At 42.1% G+C, this 17,763-nt stretch overlaps 1 protein-coding gene across 2 annotated transcripts in view; it reads left to right on the top strand.

Annotated features, from left to right (window-relative positions):
• myripb (myosin VIIA and Rab interacting protein b) overlaps nt 1–17,763 on the top strand; it is a 400,198-nt gene that overhangs the window by 311,078 nt on the left and 71,357 nt on the right. For both annotated transcript variants that reach the window (XM_073830916.1, XM_073830917.1), the window contains exon 4: nt 14,674–14,810. In XM_073830916.1, coding sequence (XP_073687017.1) covers nt 14,674–14,810 — 137 coding nt within the window. The remainder of the gene's footprint in view (nt 1–14,673; nt 14,811–17,763) is intronic.

Consider the following 17,763-nt stretch of genomic DNA (forward strand, 5'->3'; position numbering starts at 1 on the left):
GACAGCCTGAGGATAATCTCAGTGTTGTGCTCTTGATACGCACAGACACTTGCATTGTAAATAATTGCAGTTCTTGATATTCCTTGCACATTCTGGTTGGGGATTGTTCTAAATCCCCTAACATAAGCATTAGTCTGCAATTAACTCTGCAATTAAAACTGCTTAACGTACAGACTGCAGTTTTAGGTTCAGAAAATGTCTTGGTGTTGTACACTCGACACAACGTTAGAGTGAACGACTAAAGGGAACTTTTTGATTACCTATGGTAACCCTCGTTCCCTGATGGAGGGAACAGAGATGTTGTGTCCGTTGTGCCACAACTCCAAACTGCCTCCAAAAGCTTTCTGACTTCTCAGAACAGAACAAGTGAGCAGATGTTGCGCTGGCCTATTTATACCCGGATATCCAGCTATGCAAATTCTGCACACCCAATTTCATTGGCTTTTGCTCAATGATGTGTTTGTGCTCCCTAGTGTCGTACTCTTAACACAATGTCTTTGTTCCCTCCATCAGGGAATGAGGGTTATCATACGTAACCAAGATGTTTTCTTTCAGTTATTCACTCGGACGTTGTGTCAAGTGTTCAATACTAGGGGTACTTCGATACTAAACACCACAATTACCAGACCGCATCATGAGTGTACGAGGCATGAGGTGGAGAATACACACATGGGGCCACATGAACCCAATACAAGAGTTCACATGAGGAAATCTAACTTTTATTCAGTTGTAATAGCAAGTTCCTCCGCCAAACTTTGCTAGGTTAACATGCTAGAGTGATGGAAAAAAAGTAGTCCAAGGTTACACAAGGAAATGGACTAAACTGAAAATGGCATAACTGCCCATGTGAGGAAGCACTATGGGCAAGCTCTTTACTGTGCCAGTCTTCTGAGTTGTAGAGCTTGTGTTTAAGATTATAGAATCTGGCAAATATGTTAGGTGTAACCCAACCTGCAGCTCTACACATGTCTGTTAGAGAGGCCCCGTTTACTAAGGCTGCTGAAGCAGCAACATCCCTGGTTGAGTGGGCTCTCACTCCTAGTGGGCAGGGTGGACCTCCGGATCACATCCACAATCCAATGGAAGATCCTTTGTTCTGCTGTCCCCCAAAACAGACAAAGAGCTGATCAGAACATCTGAAACTCTGAGTGCGTTCGATATAAATGCACAGGCAATGCACTGGGCATAACAGAGACAGGTCGGCATCCCCTTTCTGGGAGGGGATAGCTTGCAAGGACACCACCTGATCTCTGAAGGGTGTAGTGGGCACCTTGGGGACATATCCAAGCCGGGGTCTCAAGACAACCAATCTTTTAGATCTGGACTGACTAAAGGGGCTCAAATGGATCTCTCTGTAGAGCCTAGGACCACAGACAGACCTCAAGAGAGGATGAGGTGCAGACTGGGAGGGTTCAACCTCTGGGCACCTCTGAGGAATCTAATAACCAAATTGTGCCTCCCCACCATTCTGGCTTCATGGTTCATGGTTTGCGGAAATCACAGCCACGTACACTTTAAGTGTTAAAGGAAGACTCCACTTTTTTTTGGAAATAGGCTCATTCTCCAACTCCCCCCAAGTTAATAAGTTCAGTTTTACCGTTTTGAAATCCATTCAGCCGTTCTCCTGTTCTGGTGATATCACTTTTAGCATAGCTTAGCATAGATCATTGAATCCTATTAGACCAATAGCATCGCATTCAAAAATGACCAACGAGTTTCGATATTTGTCCTATTTAAAACTTGACTCTTCTGTAGTTATATCGTGTACTAATACCCGGAGGAAAATGTAAAGCTGTGATTTTCTAGATTTTTCTATTTTCGATAAGATTAGGAACTACACTTCCATTCCGGCGTAATAGTCAAGGAAGTTTGCTGCCGTAACATGGCCAAAGCAGGCGCAGTAAAATCACGCAGCACATGTGCAAATGCTAACCTAGCTGGGAACTAATTTCAGGTGCTGTTTGATATTACTCCGTCTGCTGCGTCCATATTACGGCAGCAAACTTCCTTGACTATTACGCTGGAATGGGAGTTACTGCTTCAAATAAATCTAAACATGCTTTTAGCTTCAGTAACTGGACATTTTACTTTGAAGAAGAAGCATAATTTCTTTTTGCAGCAATGTCAACACAGGCACATTTTTCTTACTGAGCCTAAGTTCATTTTCTTTAATTTTATATAATATTTGCATACTGAACTATGTTTGATCATGTGTTACCTGCAAATATTTACAGTACCTATTTATAAATGCCTTTTCACTAGTTATCATCCGTTGATTCTTAGACATTACCAACTCGAAATAAGACCATCCTTGTGGCAGCTCTCATGTGGTTTACATAAAAGCCTAAAACTTCAATTACAGTTACACTAATTAGGCTGCACTGAGAGTCCAATACAAACACATATCGTGTTTGTATTGATAATGTTAATACAATAATTAATAGTATTAGTTCCACACTATTGAACCTCTAACATTTCACAACAGCATCGCCGTTTAGTTCTTTAGTGTTTTTTTTTTTGTTTTGTTTTTTGTTTTTGTTTTTTTGTTTTTTCTTGGGAAAAAATTCAGTTGTTTAAAGGCCAGACTGATGTATAAGGACACATGTATAAATTAAGAAATTAAGTACAAAAAGATCAGAAAAGGGAAAACGAAAGCTAACTGGACCATTTTATTCAGCCAAACCCTTATACAACAAATCCAATAAAAGGCCAGGGGGAAAAAAGTAATCAGTGCATCTACAGTATGCACATTACTACCCATGCACGTCATTGTTTTCAGTATATTTGAGTGCTGCTGAGGTCAAACTCAGACCATATTCGCTCTTCTAAACATGCAGCTCTGTGTCATCTCTATTAGTCATAGTGCTTTGAGAACCATTTAGAATCAGTCATCTCGGCATGTAAAGAACTCATTTCTGTAGGCGTTTTCACCTGGATTGGCTTTTTGCTCTCTTGAACATATCTTAAGGCAGAGTAATCTATGAGTGCAGTGTATGCATGTGTGTGTCTAAGAATGATGAAATCCTTTTTTGTGTAACAACAGTACAATGTTTGTTTTGTTATTGCCCTCTCTGGTATTCCATTTTTAGCCTAAGTACACTGAGTACTGGAAAAGTGACCTGGAATGAAGTGATCAGCTCACAAGCATGATGTTGGTAGAGAGGCTTATGATGTCACTGACTGTTGGTCTTGAGTGAACTTGAGGGAACCTTTTACTTCTTTTACTGTTCGTATCATTAACCATTACTGTACTACTGGCTTAATTTTAATCACCTCTAGATGTTCTATTGGAAATAATTTGACATTACAGAGATAAAAACTTTCTAAGATACTGCAATTTTTAAGTCCCAATAAACAAAGAATATAAATTGTTATCCACCAACTTATGAAATTGTTAAAGTAATCAGTTTGCTTTTCTAAAGGAATATTTCCTTTTTTTTTTTTTTTTGCTACTTCTCCTAGAAATGTTGTCCAATTTTGTCCAAAATCAAATCAAATGATCTTTGAACTGAGCCACACAGAAATGACTGAACTGATTTTCGCTATTCGCTACCATTCTCGAGAAATATCTCTCCAAATTAGACAGTGTCTTTGTTTGTTGACATGTTAGTTTGCTTAGCATGCTTAAAACACTAAAACCTCTACTCAGCAGCCTGATGAGCATGCATGAGCGTCTAGCTCAGTGTGTTACACCACAGGTCCGGAACGCTTCATGTTGTGGGTTCAAAACTGAGTGTAACACATGCCCAGATTGCAAGAGGTACTGTGGTGGGAAATTGTGAATGATTTAATCGGAAGATGTTAAATGCGGCTAGCAGTGCTTTTCTGTACAAATTAATTACTTTGAATTGATTCTCAATTATGGGGTTTTCTTTAGATTAGATATATGTTTATTCCATTCATTCTTAATGAATACACATCTCAGCCGAATCAGTTGCCATTCTTTCTAATGTGGCTAGTCAGCCATCAGGTTAACTGTAAGCTAAGGTTATGAGTTAAAGTCCCATGTGGAACAACTTTATAAAATTGTGTGCTATGCTTTTAGATGGATAGATAGATTAGATAGAAAGATAGATAAATAGATAGATCGCAATAGATAAAACACAATGCGCATTTCACATTTTCCCATATAGAATAAACTGTCTACAGTCCTTTTGTATCATTGTCTTTGTCTATTAAGCTACATTACATGTTTTATTTATAATGATTGAGAGGAAAACGTTTAATGGCTCGTCTACTTGTCTGTATGAAGTTGGTCCTTTCAGTACCACCTAATGCATGCGCGTTCATATCCACTGGTCTGTATATACTTTGCGTCAACAATAAGACTTATACTGAATTTGGTCTTTATCATCTTATTCTGTTATTATGCTACATTAAGCGAATCCTTCATTATGGGAAGAAAAGTGAAAAATTGTGTGTTGTGTTCATGGTCATATGCTTGCCTTGCACATTAAATTAATAAACTATGTATCAAATTTGATCTTTTAATTACACTTAATGTATCTTAATACATCAAGCCATATTAAGTGTTTATGGTTTTTCTAGGAAGGAGAGCGCTTAACAAGAGACTTTGCGCATTGCATTTATATTCTGCTGTTCTGTGGCCACAGATTTTTGGGTCTTGTCTTTTTCTCGTACGTATGACTTGCAGAACCCTTTATGTTATAGTACTAAATTAGTTTTAATAATTTAACCACCACAGCGTCTTGTCTCCATTGGCAACACACACAATTTGTGTGGCTTGCAAGTAACGTCGCAGGTGGTGGAGAGTTCAAGTTCAATTGCAAGTGATATTGTAATTTAGTTTCTTTTTTCTTGTCTTCAACAGATGGCTACTATTGTAAAATGTTGAGATTCGATAAATAAATAAAAATAAGTAAAAAAGCTTCAAGTGACGTCACTTGCAGAAGTGCAGGTGTCTGAGAATGCAAGTCTGAAAATTCAAATACATGTCTGCAGCCAGACCCTTGTCAATATTTTAAAGAGGTGTAAGTCCATATTGAAATGTCTCTCACATCTGATTGCAAACAATCTAAGCTCAGTTTGAGATTTATTATGAAACTCTTGGTGGACACAGAAAAAAAAACTTACAATTATACAATTATCTGAGAGTGTGAGTTGCTATATAAATGAATTGGTAACACTTTAGATTAGTGAACACTATTCACTATGAAGTAGTTGCTTATTCGCATGCATATTACTAGTGTCACACCCCCGGACTTTCATGTTGGTTTCTCCTATTTTCCCCTGCAGTTCTGAGTGTTTTTGGTTTCTCCCTCATTGTCTGCACCTGTGTTTGTAATTAGTCTGTCTATTTAATAGGGGTGGGACGATACAGGTAACTCACGATTCAATTCTGTGACTATGTGGCCCACGATATCGATAATATCACGATTCGCGATATCTACGATATTCAATATATTGGAAGAAATTTCATCAACGATATATCACGATATATGTGACTGAAAAAGAAAAAAATACCCATAATAAGGAAATCTTAAGCATTTATTTAATGCCAACATTTTCAACACTGTGCAAAGAAATATGCATTTGCATAATAACTCACTGCCTCCTGGTCTTAAATGTAAACGCTGTACAGCTAGACAGATAAAAGTGCCTGAACATTAAAAAACAACAACATGAACATTAACTAACATGTGTAAACCGTGATACTGAAACGTCAGTAGTAAGTTACTGTAAAGTGCTTTATGTTAACCTGGACAGTGGTCACATCAAGGCTTATTCTTCTTGAGGAACACTAACGCCTGTTTCACACATACTCCGTCTGCAGTGCGTATGCAGTCCGTGTGCGACGCAGAAGCAGCACGGACTCGTTTTGCTTTCACACAGAACACGTTTTATAAACAACGTATTATTCAATGCACTTGAATGCACTTGCACACCGCTTCTGGGACGTACTGCCGGACAGCAACCGCGTGCAGTGTGAACGCTCTAATCCGTTAACATGGGTGCGGAAAAAAATACTCAACGCATACGCACTGCAGACGGAGTATGTGTGAAACAAGCGTAACTGATCAGCATGCTCAACTAGCGGGTGCGTCTTTGTTTGGTTTTCGTTATTTTCCGCCATTTTTCTCACTTCTCTTTTTCTGCGCTTCTTCTCTGTTGTTGTTAGATAACTTGTGTTCTTCACTGGCCGCTGCTTCTGCCACTTTACCCCTATTTACTCGAACAGCGCCCCCGCAAACAGAATGGTAGATATTGGGTAGTGACAGTGACACTAACGACGGGTAAATTAATCATTTTGTGTTGTAATAAAATATCGATATTGGCCGTTAGTGTATCGATTATTTATTGCGACAGAGAGCACAACAATATATTGCAATATCGATTTTTTTTCCCACCCCTACTATTTAAGGTGTGTGTTTTTCCCCTGTATTCTTGTTGGTCTTTGATGTTAGATGGATGTTTTCCCCTGGTGTTCCTGTGTCTACCTGTATTCCGTTGGATTTATTAAATATACGTCTTTTTATTACGTCGTTGTTCGTGTGTTCCTGCCTAATCCGTGACAACTAGCATATTGCCTGCTTATTAGTACCTATAACGAACATTAATGCCTTATTCTGCATGACCATATTCTAGATTCTTTTCCCTATCCAAAACCTAATGTAACTACTACAACAACTACTTAATATCAATAAGCAGCCAATTGTTTGTATTGAGGGAAAACATTTAGTTTATTCCCTAATCTAAATTGTTACCAATAAATTTATATGGATTCTCATTATCATTAGTAGACATTTCATATCCTGATAGTTCAAAGACAGACATGAGATGTTTGACAGACAGAGAGAAATGGAGTGTGCTGTGATGAAAACTGTGGTCACTGAGTGAAAAACAGAAGGGATTGTTCATGAAATTTTTGTGAGATCTCACCCTGCATGGGAGCTTTTAGATGTGTTGTCTACTTTGTAAAGTGTGATTTTGAGTTGGAACACAGATGCTTTTCAAACGTTCTTCAGTTTGGGAGTTACAACACCTTACACAACAGTCTTACCCAGAGTGTCAATGCTCTTGTTTAAGGACACAGAAGTCACATCAAGCTTGGTCAGGTTATTCAGTATAAGCAGTGAAACCGATGCGATGCTGCTAATTCTGGGCAATAGTCTGTGCTGGGCTCACAGTGACAGAATTAATACATTTATAGTACTCATTAAAAGTGTTGACAGATGTTTGAAATGAAAGAATATTTGTGTAGGTTTTCGTGATGTATAATAGCTTGTAGTCAAGCAGAGAACAGTGGTATAGAGAACATTTAAGCTGCTGTTGAAGGAAAAGCTCAAAGACAAAAAAGGAAGGAAAGAGAGAAAGAGCGACAACAAAGAGAATAAAAGATCATGTTTATTTTATAAATGGTCAACATATGATTTCTGTGTCTGTGTTTCCCAACTGTTGTTATCCCCTTTAATTTTACTGATTTCATTCTAGGGCTAAATGGTAACTGTCCATAATATGGTAACACTAAAGAGAGCAGACATTCTTGTTCTAAAGAACATTTGATTGGAACATCTATGTAGTGCAAAATAAGTTGTCAGTAATTTTGGTCAATTTTTTAATTTGTATTTCCACTAAAGGTTCATTTTGTTAAATGTTTAGGAGTGTATTACCATATAGCCTCAAAGCTAACAGACTTAAAGCCAGAATTTTTTAATTTTGATCTTTATTTTTTGTTTGCTGAGATATTTTGATCTTTTTCCAAAGCTATAAGATCTGACATTGTTGTGATGGACATTTGGAGCTTTTAGACATCTCTTCTTTTGCTTTCCGTCATAACTTGCCACTATGTTCTCATGGGAAAGCTGTTATATCTCAGTCTCTGATGTGCATCATGTCAGCGGTTTATTCCACAGGTGCTGGATTTTTTTCATTTGGCAGATGTCATGTCTGAAGATGGCTAGACACACATCTGTCAAGAACGAAGGCAGGGTCATGCTTCATGCTTTGAATAGAAAAAAAGAGAGCATTTCACAGATTTACCTGCGTGTGTGTGTTGAAAGATTTCTCATCAATATCAGGGCCCAAAGGGTGAATTGAAGAGTGCTGTTTTTTCAGTTAGAATAGAATGCAGCTTGTGGTGTGTGAAAATATATATTTGTGTGTCTGAAGAGAGCTGTATGTAATTCTAGTAGTTTTGCACTCCTGATGAGCACAAAGATGAAACCCATCTGCTATCTACCATGGGTCCTCATTTACTGTAGAGCTGTATATATTACAGACAACCAATAACACAGTAAAATAGACTATTATCTCCTGTCTAAAGTAAAAAATAACCCACGTTGCAAAAGATTTTTGCAAAAAAATTGTTGCATAGCATGCATTATGATACGTTATAAAAACAACAATATAATAACAATAATTATTATAATATGTAATATTTATATTTATTGTTTAATTATGAAATTTGTTTTAATATAATAATGTGTATATCCACTCTAGTTCCTCATGTTATTGAGATGCTGATGTTATTGAGATGCTGATCACAGCTAAAGGGCAGCTAAAGATGCTGTCCATTTAACTCTGCGATTTTTCATTTTTCACCTCACCGTGTGTGGAAGGATCAGTATGTTTAAAGTGTGTTCCATCATAAATGTAATTTAAATAATAACACGGTCTATTTCACCCAGTCTATTTGTACACTTCATTTTGATGCAGGAAGAACTTCACAGAACATAAAGGAGCTTATCAGTGTAAGACGGCTTACACTGATAAGTGAAAATACATTGATAAGTGAAAATCTGAACAGAAAAGCATTGTGGGAATGCTCTCTCTGTGGCAGACCTCTGTTTCATTACATTATGTCAGATATTATAATGTTATTTACTGCAGAAATCATTGCCAGTGTAGTTTATGGATCTTAAGGGTGTTTTCACACTTGGTCATTTTCAGGGGTCTGAGCGCGGTTCGCGTGATTTTTGGCCCATATGTGAACACTTCAAATGATCTCAGACCCCTTAGAAGTGAACCGAACTGAGACCATCTCGGGAGGTGGTCTGAGTAGGGGAGTGCGGGCACAAACTAACACAGGGTTAAAAAGTGGGTAATGAAGATGCTAAGAACTAAACATTCTTATGCCTATGTTTGTAAAGGTATTTGCTTTAAAGTTGACATGAAATGATGGTCGCATCCAAAAATTACCATTTTAATTTTATACTCTGATGTATTTGTGAAACTGAATATTCAATAAGAATGAATGTAGGATATGTGTTGATTCTGTCCTTTTGGAATTGATTAGATGATAATTTACGTAGTTTGTTATTTAAATGTAAGTGGCAAAAACCATGGTCATTAGTCTTTGTAAAAAGACGCCTCATCCGTCACTGCAAAATAGAGTCTTTGACCTAAAACAGTTGCTTTAATTAATGCATTGAAACATTTAAATTCTAACCATGATTGATGCTGGTAAACTTGACTTGAGTCAACTAATCTATAAATAACTGCTACTGAATTTAAAGTTTGACTATTTCAAGTAACAGGTTTCTGGTATGTTTCAGTTAAACTAGAGCCGTGCAATCTCAAGACAATTAAATAATTATTATTTCAATTGAGAAATAGTTACTTTATTTGTAAAATGTATTTTCTCTTGACCATTTCATGAGTCTGAAACCAAAGACAAAAAAATAAATAAATAAATAAAAGTTTCAATCATTGCAGTTTCAGGAGTGAATCCTGCAATTATACATGTATATCACTGAAAAGTTGCCATTGGTCCTCTTAGCAGCATGAAAAACAGATATTTTATTCAAGCTGTTAGTTTCAGTTTATCAGTTATCAGTTTATCTCACACAGTTCTGTTATAATCAATGAATCTTTTATTTACATTGTGTCTACACTTGGTTGGTTATAATGAGAGAATTCACAAGTTTTTTTTTTTTAACTTAGCGCTGAAGAAAATGTTTTGAGTAGTAGATATGTCTGTGGTTAGCTACATTGCTCAACACTACCAATACATTGTAAACAGAAACCTTTGAAGCTCTACTTAGTGCAAACACAAATATGCACTGAAAAACATTATATTGTGCATTAATTTATTATAAATTCCAACACCATGTGCCTGATTCTCTCTTGCCATCCGTCTCTGTCTAACTCTGCTCATGTTGTATGAGTCTGAGTATGAGTCTTTATCTTGTACACAGTCTAGCCTGGCTGGATTTTTACACTAAATGAAACTAAAACTATTTGTGTATATTTAAAATATAACTGTGCATTAAGAGTTTTATAACCTTCAACCTTGGAATGTGTAGTTTATTGCCCTATAAAAGACATTTACTACACACTCTTGTACTTTTTAAAAAAAGTCTTTATTAATATAAATACTGCTCTATCGTTGCTCTTTAACTTTAAGAGTAAATACTGATTCATTACATCAATTTTTGAGTCAATTCTCTGTAACAACTATGGTGCTGTCACTACTCTATTTACAGTAGAACACTGTAAAGTTATCTCTCTGACAGCTATGTGCTTTATGACAATAAAAGTATATTAATGCTTCATTAAAACTATATTTCTGTAAATACAGAAAACACAGCAACTGTCTTATTTTCCCCATTCCTTTTCTTTTATAGCAGGGGTAGGCAAGTTCAGTCCTAGAGAGCCGGTGTCCTGCAGAATTTAGCTTCAACCCTAACCAAACACCCCTGAACAAGCTAATCAATATTATCAGAATTACTAAGGCTATAGAGGTGTTGAGGTGAGGTGTTTTTTTTTTTTCAAGGTTGGAGCTAAACTCTGCAGGACAATGGCTCTCTAGAATCAAACTTGCCTACCCCTGCCTAATAAAAACTTTATAACTTTATAATCATGAACTGACTGTTGCTGCTCCCTCTGCTGCCTCGTTGGTAACTTCCTGTTTGTTGGCCATTTAAGCAGGGCCTAAACCAAACAGGCTTTGTGAAGTATTGTTTTGCTGTGCGGACTCTACTAAGCGTTTTTCGGATTTCCTTGCCTTGTTTTTGTTATTTTCACGATTTGGTTTATTGTCATAGTTTTGCCATTGTTTTGTTCTGTTTCCTTGCCATAGTTTTTGCCTTGTTTCATAGCCTTGTTTATTTGTTACTTTTGGACTGCTCACTTGATTTTGACGTTTTGCCTGTTTACTGGATTACGCTTTTGTCTTGCCTACGTATTACTGTTTGCTGGTGTTCGACCCTGCCTGTCTTGACTATGATCTGTAATAAAGCTCGAACTTGGATCTTATCATGCTGTCGTCGAGTCCTGCGTTACAGAAATACTTCGCCTACCAAAGATCCAGCGGCTTTTAGTACACAGATCATCATGGATCCAGCATCACGCCTCTTCTGCCTCCGCCAAGGTAACCGGTCTATTGAAGATTACGTTCGGGACTTTTGTGGACTGTGCCAATTGGTGGCTTTTAATGACACTGCTCTGAAGGGTATATTCCGGAATGGACTTGTGGACTGCTTAAATTTTCTCATGCCGAACAGCAATGGCTCTGCAACCCTTGAGCAATATATTGACTATGCACTCCAGCTGGCTTGTTCACCTTTTACTGTTGGGATTGCAGATGAGGAGCCCCACAGTACCCACACCACCAGAACACGTTCACATTCCCACTATCATGTCTGATATTGTTCACGTCATGCCTGCCAAGCCAAAGCCTGCTCATGTCATGTCACCAAAGCCTGCGTACATCACGCCTGCCAAGCGACAGCCTGCACACATCACACCTGCCGCTCCAGGGCCTGCTCACGCCGTGCCAGCCGTCCCAAAGCCTGTTCACAAGATAGCCGCCGTCCCAAAGCCTGTTCACAAGATGGCCACCATTCCAGAGTCTGTTCACAAGATGGCCGCCTTTCCAGAGCCACTACACAAGATGGCCGCCATGCCAGAGCCTGTCGCCAAGATGGCCGCCATCCCAAAGCCTGTTCACAAGATGGCCGCCGTCCCAAAGCTTGTTCACCAGATGGCTGCCAAAATGGCCGCTACATCCACACTTCATCGCGTCAACCCGGTTTCAAGATGGTTGGCCCCCAGCATAGAGGACCCACCACTGCTGTTAGCACGAGCAGCTGGTCTCCCTAAACTCACGTCAGCCCAGCCAGCACCTGCTAGCGTCATGTCAACCGAGCCAGCACCACCTTATGCCACTTCAGTCAAGCTACAGCCTGTTCACGTCATGTCTGCTGTTCCTGCAAAGTCAAGTCACATCACAGCTGCTGTTCCTGCCAAGCCAAGTCACGTCACAGCTGCTGTTCCTGCCAAGCCAAGTCACGTCACAGCCGCTGTTCCTGCCAAGCCAAGTCACGTCACAGCCGCTGTTCCTGCCAAGCCAAGTCACGTCACAGCTGCTGTTCCTGCCAAGCCCAGTCAAGTCACAGCTGTTCCCTCACAGCCAAGTCAAGTCACAGCTGTTCCCTCACAGCCAAGTCAAGTCACAGCTGTTCCCTCAAAGCCAAGTCAAGTCACAGCTGTTCCCTCAAAGCCAAGTCAAGTCACAGCCGTTCCTTCGACATGAAGTCAAATGATGCCTGATGCTCCGGTGTCAAGTCAAGTCAGGGCTACACTTTCAGTGCCAAGACAAGATACAGCAGTCCTCCATGAGTCAAGCCAAGTCACAGCTGTCCTCCATGTATCAAGCCAAGATACAGCTGTTGTTCTCCATGAGTCAAGCCAAGATACAGCTGTTCTCCATGAGTCAAGCCAAGATACAGCTGTTCTCCATGAGTCAAGCCAAGATACAGCTGTCCTCCATGAGTCAAGCCAAGTCACAGCTGTGCCCCACGAGTCAAGCCAAGTCATAGCTGTGCCCCATGAGTCAAGCCAAGTCGCAGCTGTTGTTCCTGAATCAAGTCAAGTTACAGCTGGGTTGTCTATGTTAAGCCAAACCACAGCTGATTTCCATGAACCAAGCCAAGTTACAGCAGATCTTCATGAGCCAAGTCAAGTTGCTGCTGTTGTCCCTGAGCCAAGCCAAGCCACAGTTGATCTTCATGAGCCAAGCCAAGTTACAGCAGATCTTCATGAGCCAAGCCAAGTTACTGCTGTTATTCCAGAGCCACGCCATGTCTCGTCTGACCTGTCAGAGCCACGCCATGTCTCGTCTGACCTGTCAGAGCCACGCCATTTCTTGATTGCAAGTATAATGGACCCTTCTCTAATATCAGTGCGGGCTGCAGGCACATCAATAGAGCCGACGCTCCCAAGCCAAGCAAGCCACGCAGAGCCGACGCTCCCAAGCCAAGCAAGCCATGCAAAACTGACGCTCCCAAGCCTCACACCTTCCAGCCCGGTGGGCATTCCATTAACCACTGCACTGCCATCGCCATTTTAAGTGTGTGGGCTGCACACTGCATCACAGAGGCTTCGTCTGTCCACAAGTCTGCTCCAGAGGCCTCGTCTGTCCACGAGTCTGCTCCAGAGGCCTTGTCTGACCAGGAGTCTGCTGCGCCAGTGCCTCCAGAGGTGGCAGCACCAGCTGGGGAACCTTCCAAGGAGGCGGTGTTCACGGCAGAACCTCCCAAGAGGGTGGCACCCTTTTATGAACTTCCTGCTCTGCCTGCACCGCCAAGGCTCCCTGCTCTGCCTTGGCTTCCTGCTCTGCCTGGACTGCCAAGGCTCCCTGCTCTGCCTGGTTCACCATGGCTTCCTGCTCTGCCTGCACCGCCTAGGTTTCCTGCTCTGCCGGCCCCGCCATTGCTTCCACTGTTTCACAGCCTGCCACTGTTTCATGGCCCTGGCCCTCCGTCCCACCCCCTGTTGTACCTCTGGGTGGGTGGGGGGGATTCTGTAATGCCAAGCCAGCAGAGGGAGCCCTTACCCATGAACTGACTGTTGCTGCTCCCTCTGCTGCCTCGTTGGTAACTTCCTGTTTGGTGGCCATTTGAGCAGGGCCTAAACCAAACAGGCTTTGCGAAGTATTGTTTTGCTGTGCGGACTCTACTAAGCCTTTTTCGGATTTCCTTGCCTTGTTTTTGTTATTTTCACGGTTGATGTTATGAATGAGTATTTACTCTTAAAGTCAAAGAGCAATGATAGAGCAGTATTTGTAATAATAAAGCAATTTTAAATGTAATTGCAATAGGTCATTGATCTTAAATAGTTATAATAGAGCAGTGACAGCACCATTATTAAAACAGAGCAATGACTGCATAATATCTGCAATAAAGCAGCGTCAGCCTAGTAGTTGTCACTGAGCATTGACTACACACTAATTATAAAGTATTTTTACTCTCTGTAATAGAGCAGAGAAAAGACATTAGTTCTATTTTGACAATGCATAAACAATTGATTTTTTAAGAATATAATTAAATGATATATACATACAATATATTTGGATTTTAACAAACTATTTTACTAACTTAATATGACGCATATTTGTCAGGCATAAATTAGGTAAGAAACAGGTTTATTTGTTAGGTTTAAACTGTGTAACCCAGATTGATGGAATTTTTATATGCCATTTAAATACATAAATCTTAAATTTAGGCCTATTGTTCGAGTGTGTCACCCTTGCATTGTTCACTTATTGTTAAACTATATAATGTTAAATTGCAGTTATAACTAGAAAATATACAAAATCTAGAATAAAACGGCTTTCCATTTAGTATTGCTTTCTGTATATTTACATAGTGGAACTAATCTGAGTTTAGTGTGTATTTAATTTAACATCCACCCACTGTCTTTTGTGTGTAGGCTCTTGAGGACACAGTACCTAGAATGGTACTACAATAATGTGAAGAGCCGGTTTAAAAGATTTGGCAGCGCCAAAGTGCTGAAGACCCTCTACAGGAAACACATCATCGAAAGAGGAACATTATCTGAATTACCAGGTATGAAATACATGCATAATACTGTTAATCCTGCAGTGTGTGTATAATAATAATAATACTGTAAAGTTATACTACTCACTTCATCCTACAGTATAACCCCACTATTATTAGACACTTTGGCCTGCAGATTAAATGATTAATGGCTCATTGCAAAAAGAGCATTTTTACAATGATGTTATTAACTAAAAACCTTGACTTTCAGGTAATGCTGCATCCACACTAGGTGTCAGTAAAAGTCCAAAACACACTTTGTGTAACAAGGGAGGTCTGGAGACTGACGTGTGGATCCAAATGCAGACTTTATTTAAACAGATCGTGGTAAAACAGACAGGGTCAATCACCAGCAAATGACAACAACGAAGATAATCCAAGAGCGTAATCCAATAAACAGGCGTGGGTCAAAATCCAGGTGAGCAAACAAAGTAACAAAGAAAACAAACAATGAAACTAAACAAGGAACAAGGCTAAACTAAGACTAAGACTGAAACTAGAAAACAAAACCAGGAATAAACAAGGAAACTAGGAAACACAGAGACAAGGAAACTGAGAAAATGCTTGGTATGGTTAGCTAGGAGCAAAACTCAATACTTCGGTGTGTGTGTGTGCTGAACTTGCTTTTATGGCTGACAGACAGGAAGTAACCAGCGAAGCAGCAGAGGGAGCAGCAACAGTCAGAGAGGGGCAAGGGCTCCCTCTGCTGGCCTGGTGTGACATAGCCCCTCCCCAAGGAGCGGCTTCCAGACGCTCCAACAGAAACAACAGAAAAACAGTCCAGGAGAGCGGTGGAGGGGGAGCAAGGGAACAAAGGGGGGCCAGGTCCACGTGGCAGCGGAGGAGCAGGAGACCACCAGGGCGGAGCAGACGGAGCGGGAGCCCACCAGGGCGGAGCAGGAGGCGCAGAAGCCCTCCAGGGCGGAGCAGGAGGCTCAGAAGCCCTCCAGGGCGGAACGGGAGGTCGTGTCATGGACTGGGAACTGGGGAGAGCAGAGACAGAGGAGGCAGACAGAGCAAGGAGAGAAGCAGAGAGTTCATGGGAGCACGCTGCCTCCATAGCCGTGACAGGGCAGACAGGGAGCCTAGGCGGAGCTGGCAGAGCAGGGAACCTTGGCGGAGCAGGCAGAGCAAGGAGCCTAGAAGGTGCAGGCAGAGCAGGGAACCTTGACGGTGCAGGCAGAGCAGGGAGTTCCGCTATGAACGCCACCTCCGAAAGAGGTATAGGCGCAGCGGACATGTGGACAGATGAGGCCTCTGTAGCAGACTCGTGAACAGACGAGGCCTCTGGAACGCAGTGTGCAGCCCATACACTCAAAATGGCAATTGCCATCACAGGTAGTACGGTGGTTAACGGGAGGCCCATCGGGTTTGAGGGCGTGTGGCTTGGGAGCATTGGCTCTGCGTGGCTTGAGAGTGTTGGCTCTGCGGGGCTTGGGAGCGAAGGCTCTGGACGCTCGGGGGAGACGTGACTTGGTTCTGGACACTCGGGTGAGAGGTGACTTGGCCTTAGTGCAACAGCTGTGACTTGACTTGGTTCTGAGGGAACAGCTGTGGCTTGACTTGGCTCGGAGGGAACTGCTGAGACCTGGCTTGGCGTGGCTGGAACGACTGTGATTTGACTAGACGTTGAAGGAGCGGCTGCTTGACTTGACTCAGGAAGAGCTGCTTGACCCGACTCAGGAACCTCAGCCATTACGTGACCAGACTTTGCAGGAGTAGCAGATGCTGCGAGCTCTGACTTGGCATGAACGGCAGCTGTAACGTGACGTGACTCTGTGGGAACAGCAGCTGGTGCAGGCTCAGGAGAAGCAGACATGACGTTCACAGGCTGTGGTTTGATTGACGTGACGTGAGCGGGCTCTAGCTGGGCAGATGTGATGTTAGCGGGCGCTGGCTTGGCAGACGTGGTGTTAACAGATGCTGGCTTGGCTGACGTAGCATTAGCAGGTGCTGGTTTGACTGACGTGGCTTTAGCAGTCGCTGGCTTGGCTGATGTGGTGTTAGCAGATGCTGGCTTGGCTGACCTGACGTTAGTGGCCACTGGCTGGGCAGACGCTCACAGAAAGAGACCGACTGTTCTTGCTGACAGCAGTGGAGGGTCCTCCAAGCTGGATATTAGTCTTTGATAGGCCATGGAAACGTGAGGGTCTGATGCAGCAGCCACCATTTTGATGACAGACTCGGGTGTGGCGGCCATCTTGGGTGCAGGTTCGGGCGTGGCGGCGGCCATATTTGCGACAGGCTCTGGTGTGGCGGCGGCCATCTTTGAGACAGGCTCTGGTGTGGTGGCCATCTTGAGTGCAGACTCTGGCATGGCAGCCATCTTTGCAACAGGCTCTGGCGTGGCGGCCATCTTGTGCAGTAGCTCTGGTGTGGCGGCCATCTTGGTCGGGGACGCAGGAACGGCGGCCATCTTGTGAACTGTCTCTGGAAGGGCAGCCATTGTGTGAACAGGCTCTAGAAGGGCAGCCATCTTGTGAACAGACTCGGGAAGGGCGGCCATCTTGTGAACAGGCTCAGGAAGGGCGGCCATCTTGTGAGCAGACTCGGGAAGGACGGCCATCTTGGTTGGGGATGCAGGCACGGCGGCCCTCTTGTGAACAGACTCTAGAAGGGCGGCCGTCTGGTGAACCAGCTCTGGAAGGGCGGCCATCTTGTGAGCAGGCTCAGGAAAGGCGGCCATCTTGTGAACGGGCTTTGGGCTAGCAGATATCTTGTGCTGTGGCTCTGGGCTAGCAGACATCTTGTGCTGTGGCTCTTCTAAAACACCCACAGTTAACGGAGAGCCACATAGCAACAACGCATACTGCATACAGTCCTTTAATGAGCATTTAAATTCCCCTCCAGGCAGCATTGATTTGGCGGGTTCATTAAGTCCGAAACGAAACAAGTCCTTAAGCCACGCTTCATCATAAAAGGGTACTTGATAGGAAAACTTACAAAACTGGTGAACGTACTC

This window comes from Garra rufa, chromosome 24 (assembly GCF_049309525.1).
Source record: "Garra rufa chromosome 24, GarRuf1.0, whole genome shotgun sequence".
In the NCBI taxonomy this organism is placed as follows: domain Eukaryota; kingdom Metazoa; phylum Chordata; class Actinopteri; order Cypriniformes; family Cyprinidae; genus Garra; species Garra rufa.